General features: G+C 45.2%; 1 protein-coding gene across 1 annotated transcript; it reads left to right on the top strand.

Moving 5' to 3' along the window:
- Nucleotides 1-1,029: 1,029 nt before the first annotated feature.
- LOC112226548 (trypsin-2-like) lies at nucleotides 1,030-2,751 on the top strand. Its single transcript, XM_024390942.1, has 6 exons — nucleotides 1,030-1,136; nucleotides 1,316-1,466; nucleotides 1,606-1,856; nucleotides 2,052-2,188; nucleotides 2,340-2,441; nucleotides 2,603-2,751. Exons 1-6 carry the CDS (start codon nucleotides 1,097-1,099, stop codon nucleotides 2,648-2,650), a joined length of 729 nt encoding a protein of 242 aa, XP_024246710.1. The 5' UTR covers nucleotides 1,030-1,096; the 3' UTR covers nucleotides 2,651-2,751.
- Nucleotides 2,752-6,252: the final 3,501 nt, after the last annotated feature.

Genomic DNA, 6,252 nt, shown 5'->3' with positions numbered 1-6,252 from the left:
TTGAGTAATCAAGGTGACAGACATAGACACATTCAATACTGCCTTGCCTGCATCTTGCAGGGCTGTGGACATAAAGTTAGGGTTAGGGTTGAGCCAGGATGTGGACATGAAGCTAGGGTTAGGGTTGAGCCAGGATGTGGACATGAAGCTAGGGTTAGGGTTGAGCCAGGATGTGGACATGAAGCTAGGATTAGGGTTAGAGTTATGGGTACGGGTTGAGCAGGGGTGTAGACTTTAATCTAGTGTCACCCAAAGGAGGTCGGTGGCACCTTAATTGGGGAGAACAGGCTTGTGGTAATGGCTGGAGCGCTAACAGTGGAATAGTATAAAATACATGTGTTTGATGCCATTCCATCTGCGCCGTTTCAGCAATTATTATGAGTCGTCCTCACCTCAGCCGCCTCCACAACTGTCAAAGTACAACTGTTTATTTGAATCTTCTGTTAATACCTAATAATAATAAATTACACTACCCAAATGTGTGCTTACTTTAACTGCGTACAGTATAACTTATGTAATGAACAGTATGTAATGAACTCATGACCCTAAGGTATACAGAGTCTATTTTTTCAACAGCCTTGAATTACTTTTCAACAAAACCTCTTAAACCCAGTTTACTTGTTTACAAAGCTAAAATTGTCCTTGTGAGCAGCAAAGCTGTGTTTGTCAACTTCTCCAAGAGAATACCAGCGTGTGAAACATACAGCTGTGTTGCAGCCATGTTGAGGTCAACATACAGTCTAAACTACATAGAATACTGTTCATCTCAAACTGGCAGTTGTAGTGTACTGTACATGTATCAATGTCTTCTGTAAGAAATTACATCAAACTAGATGGTAAGAACCTGCACTTAAGAAGTACTGGGACAAATTAAAACACATATTTAGCTTTCTGCAGCCTTTAGGGTCAACTTCATACCACACCATGATGGAAACTGCTTTGTCATAATGCTGACCTTGGCAGCGCACCTTTAGACTCTGATTGGATTTCACTTGACCAATCAAACAGTTCCATTAAACGGGGCGGCACACCCAATTCTGCATATAAACCAGGGGTGCAGATTAACCACTTTCATCATCAGGATCATACAGCAACCATGATATCTCTGGTTTTCGTTCTGCTCATTGGAGCCGCTTGTGAGTATAGTAATGATCATAGAAAAAAGAACAGGACTCTGTAATGACACTAACATCACACATTTGTTTCTTTGACGTTATTAAGAAATATGTTCTTATTGTTTTATCACAGTTCTTTGCTTTTCCATCTCAAAAGCTGAGGTAATATAGCTAAGAATGTGCCTGCTCTCTGTTTACAGTTGCCACGGAGGACGACAAGATCGTCGGAGGGTATGAGTGCAAGGCCTACTCCCAGCCCCACCAGGTGTCTCTGAACTCTGGGTACCACTTCTGTGGTGGTTCCCTGGTCAATGAGAACTGGGTTGTGTCTGCAGCTCACTGCTACAAGACGTTAGTAGCCTACCATGTGAACTACTAGCAACATGTTGAGTCAATAGCAACTAGCAACAATTTGATAAGCTTAACTTTTGCAAAACTCAAGGAGACAAGTGAACTCCACATTCCCATGAACTCTCTCTCTCTCTTTCAGCCGTGTGGAGGTGCGTCTGGGCGAGCATAACATCCAGGTGACTGAGGGTAACGAGCAGTTCATCTCTTCTTCCCACGTCATCCCTCACCCCAACTACAGCTCCTATAACATCAACAATGACATCATGCTGATCAAGCTGAGCAAACCCGCCACCCTCAACACCTACGTGCAGCCTGTTGCTCTGCCCAGCAGCTGTGCCCCCGCTGGCACCATGTGTACCGTCTCTGGATGGGGAAACACCATGAGCTCTAGTGAGTACAGCACCTGGGTCAAAGGTTACATGTGCCAGTTGATCATCTTCATGGTGACTGAGTGTTAACAGGCATAGAAAATGCAGACCTACTATTAAAAACAGTCATTATATCTAACTACAACTCTCCTCCTTTTCCACCTACTTCTACCTTCCTCCCTCCACCTCTCTCTCTCTCTCTCTCCCCTCCTTACAGCTGCTGACAGCGACAAGCTGCAGTGCCTGAACATCCCCATCCTGTCCTACAGCGACTGTAACAACTCCTACCCTGGCATGATCACCAACGCCATGTTCTGTGCTGGATACCTGGAGGGAGGCAAGGACTCTTGCCAGGTACTTACCACACTGACCTCAGTTCAGTGGTACCAATGATGACTTTAAATTTAACTTTTCAATTGATTAGAAATTGATAAGGAAATAACCAATTCATATCACTTGTCTCTCTCTCTCCCTTCCTCTCTCGCTCTCTCTCTCTCTCTCTCAGGGTGACTCCGGTGGCCCAGTGGTGTGCAACGGTGAGCTCCAGGGTGTTGTGTCTTGGGGTTACGGCTGTGCCGAGCCCGGTAACCCCGGTGTCTACACCAAGGTAAGACAAGAAAATAGTTCAACATTCATACGTCACTGTGACATCCTTTGGTTTCCTGAAGGAAAAAGACATTGAGTCTATAAAACATAGATTGATGGTTTTCATGTTGCCTCCCATTGAGTGTGTCCACTAATGTCTCCCTTCTCCTTCTCATCCTCCAGGTGTGCATCTTCAACGACTGGCTGACCAGCACCATGGCCACCTACTAAATCTGCTTGGTCGTCCAGTACATTCCACATCAACATACATCTTTTGTACAGGAGATTATACATTATTTATGTTTATGATAAATAAAGCATTTAACACTAAATACTTTTTTGCTGTTGTGTTTGTACTCTCACTGTCCTTAGAAATCTTTGTAAAGGTATTTATATCTTCTCATGTCAAGTAGTATTACTAGTAAACACCAGAGAAACTAGGAATCGCCAGCAAATTGTTTAAGTATGGATATTTTCTTAATAAAATATGCAGGGTGTAAATTCATTATGTCATGGTACCCTACCATAACAATTTGTTTTTGTTTTGTATCAATACAACAAGATACCACAAGGAACATTATTGATTACATTGATTTGTTTCTATAGTTGGGTATTGATGTGTTGCTGCTCACAATAGCTGGTATAGGGATGTTAAAGGTGTGGCATAATTGCTCTCCCTTCTTACCCAGTTAGAGTATTCTCTCTGTCTGAGTTGTGTTGCTACTGAAATACTATGTGGTGCAACATGAATATTGTTACATAATTACATAATGTTTGTATATTGGGTTGCATGATTTAGATTCAATATCCCTTGATATTGAAGTCTAGATGCTAAATACTGTACTTCAATATTCACAGTGAGAGATTTCGTAACCTCCATTACTGAGAGGGACAATCAGAGGCTTCATCAGAGATCCCCAACATTCAGGGCTTAGCCCTGGGCCATCACAGGACAATATCTGCATGTTAATGGATAAGAGGTTATTGGCTATAAATATCTATTATAAGATTGTAATTCACTTCAGGAAATATGAAAGCCATACACTAGGGGAGAGTGGGGTAAGTTGAGCCACCCATGTCTCTAGAGAACCATACACAACATTAATAATTTGACCAAATATTTAGAAAGAGGCCTTCATTTCATTGAGTCTGTGAATTAAGAAACCACATGGAAAAAGTGATAAGCAAGTTAGGTCCAAAAAACAGATTTTCACCAAGTCAAATGTATTTATTATATTAGAGGTTTCATGACGCTTGCAAGGCATTATAGCTGGAATATGAGGTAACACAGGGCCTGGCCTATGTTAAAAGTATTTTAAAAATAACAAAGTGTTCGTTTGGTGTTAAGCCTTTGTTAAAAGATGCTTAAAATGATTGTGTTGAATTCTGTTTTTAAAACGGCACTGGTAATATTTCATTCAGTCCAGAAATGTGTAGCCATCTTGACATACCCTGTTCTGCGGCTAAACTTACCCCACACCTTGTCACGCCCTGACCTTAGAGAGCCTTTTTTATTCTCGATCTGGTTAGGTCAGGGTGTGACTTGGGTGGGCAAATCTATGTTTCTATTTCTTTGTTGGCCCAGTATGGTTCCAATCAGAGGCAGCTGTTTATCGTTGTCTCTGATTGGGGATCATACTTAGGCAGCCCTTTTTCCCACCGTGTGGGATCTTGTTTGTGTGTAGTTGCGTTCTACACTGCATATAGCTTCACGTTGTTTTTGTATTTTGTTGTTTTTTCGGTGTCATTTAAATATAAGAAAGATGTACACCTACCATGCTGCACCTTGGTCCAATCCATCCGTCAACGAACGTGACAGAAGATCCCACCACCAAGTGACCAAGCAGCGTGCCCAGGAGTGGAAGACATCCTGGACCTGGGAGGAGATAATGGCAGGGGACATGACCCTGCCATGGAAGCAGGCGGAGGCAGCGAGAGAGGAACGGCGACGAGACCAGGAATCAAGGAAATGACGGAAGCCAGAGAGGCAGCCTCAAAGAAAATTTGGGGAGGGGCACACGGGGTGGCGAGCGGAGCAAAGGTGGGAACAAGAACCAACTCCCTGTAATTACGACGAGGAGTTGGTCACGGTTCAGATACCATGTTTTCCGGTTCTGCGCACCCTTAGCCCGGTGCGTTCTGTGCCTGCTTTCCGTACTTGCCGTGCTAAGGTGAGCATCTGTCCAGGACGGATTGTGCCGGCTCTGAGGTCCTGGTCTCCAGTGCGTCTCCTCGGTCCAGGATATCCTGCGCCAGCTCTACGCACGGTATATACCCAGTTCACCAGCACAACCTAGTGCGGCTTGTGCCAGCTCCCCGCACTTGCCGTGCTACAGGGGGTATTCAGCCAGGATGCATTGTGCCAGCTCTACGCTCTACCTCCAGTGCGCCTCCACGGCCCAGTATATCCTGTGCCGGCGCTACACAATATGCCTCCAGTGCGCCTTCACAGCCCAGTGCGTCCTGGGCTAGCTCTCCACACTTAGCTAAAGTGAGTATCCAGCCAGGACGCGTTGTGCCAGGTCCACGCACCCGGCCTCCAGTGCATCTCTCCAGCCTGTTGTGTCCTGTGCCAGTTCCACGCACTCGGCCTCCAGCGACGGTCCCCGGTCCGGACCCTCCAGCGATGGTCCCCGGTCCGGAGCTTCCAGCATTGGTTCCTGGGCCGGAGCCTCCAGAGACGGTTCCCGGTACGGAGTCAGCGACGACGATCTACGGTCTGGAGTCAGCAATGACGATCTACGGTCTGGAGTCAGCAACGACGATCTACGGTCTGGAGTCAGCAACGACGATCTACGGTCCGGTGTCCCCGGCGACGATCCCCGCACCAGAGGCACCACCGACGTGGGGGGAGACTCAAGCGGAGCGGGGTCTGCATCCCGCACCGGCGCCTCCACCGAGATGAGATGCCCACCCGGACCCTCCCCTATAGATTCAGGTTTGCGGCCAGACTCTGCACCTTTGGGGGGGGGGGTACTGTCACGCCCTGACCTTAGAGCCTTTTTTATTCTCTATTTGGTTAGGTCAGGATGTGATTTGGGTGGGCAAATCTGTTTCTATTTCTTTGAAGGTCTAGTATGGTTCCCAAACAGAGGCAGCTGTTTATCGTTGTCTCTGATTGGGGATCATACTTAGGCAGCCCTTTTTCCCACCTTAGATTGTGGGATCTTGTTTGTGTGTAGTTGCGTTCTGCACTGCATATAGCTTCACGTTCGGTTTGTATTTTTCTGTGTCTTTTAAATAAAAGAAAGATGTACGCCTACCACCCTGCACCTTGGTCCAATCCATCCGTCAACGAACGTGACACACCTGGGGTAAGTTGTGCCAAGAAACCACTTTTTAATGTTAATAACATCCTGAAATATATGTAGATATCTTTGTTTGAAAGAATACAATATTTCCCTTGATGGAGTGATGCTGAATGAAAAAAAAGTCTCAACTTACCCAGCTCTCCTCTATTGGGAGAAACTGCTGATTAAGAGTGACTGTGATATTGATGGATTTTCAGAATGGTCCCAGACCCGTAGCCACAAGGGATCCAGAAGAGAAGGCAGTATGGTGGCCCGAAAGACTATGCTATCAGGACAATTCTGTCTAGAATACTATTTTGGCTTTGCATTGGGATCATTCGGAGTACAATAAAATATATACAGTGGGGCAAAAAAGTATTTAGTCAGCCACCAATTGTGCAAGTTCTCCCACTTAAAAAGATGAGAGGCCTGTAATCATCATAGGTACACTTCAACTATGACAGACAAAATGAGGAAAAAAAATCCAGAAAATCACATTGTAGGATTTTAAATGAATTTATTTGCAAATTATGGTGGAAAATA

This window comes from Oncorhynchus tshawytscha, linkage group LG03 (assembly GCF_018296145.1).
Source record: "Oncorhynchus tshawytscha isolate Ot180627B linkage group LG03, Otsh_v2.0, whole genome shotgun sequence".
Classification (NCBI taxonomy): domain Eukaryota; kingdom Metazoa; phylum Chordata; class Actinopteri; order Salmoniformes; family Salmonidae; genus Oncorhynchus; species Oncorhynchus tshawytscha.
The sequence above is the reverse complement of the archived record's forward strand: the minus strand, read 5'-3'. Positions and strand labels throughout refer to the sequence as shown.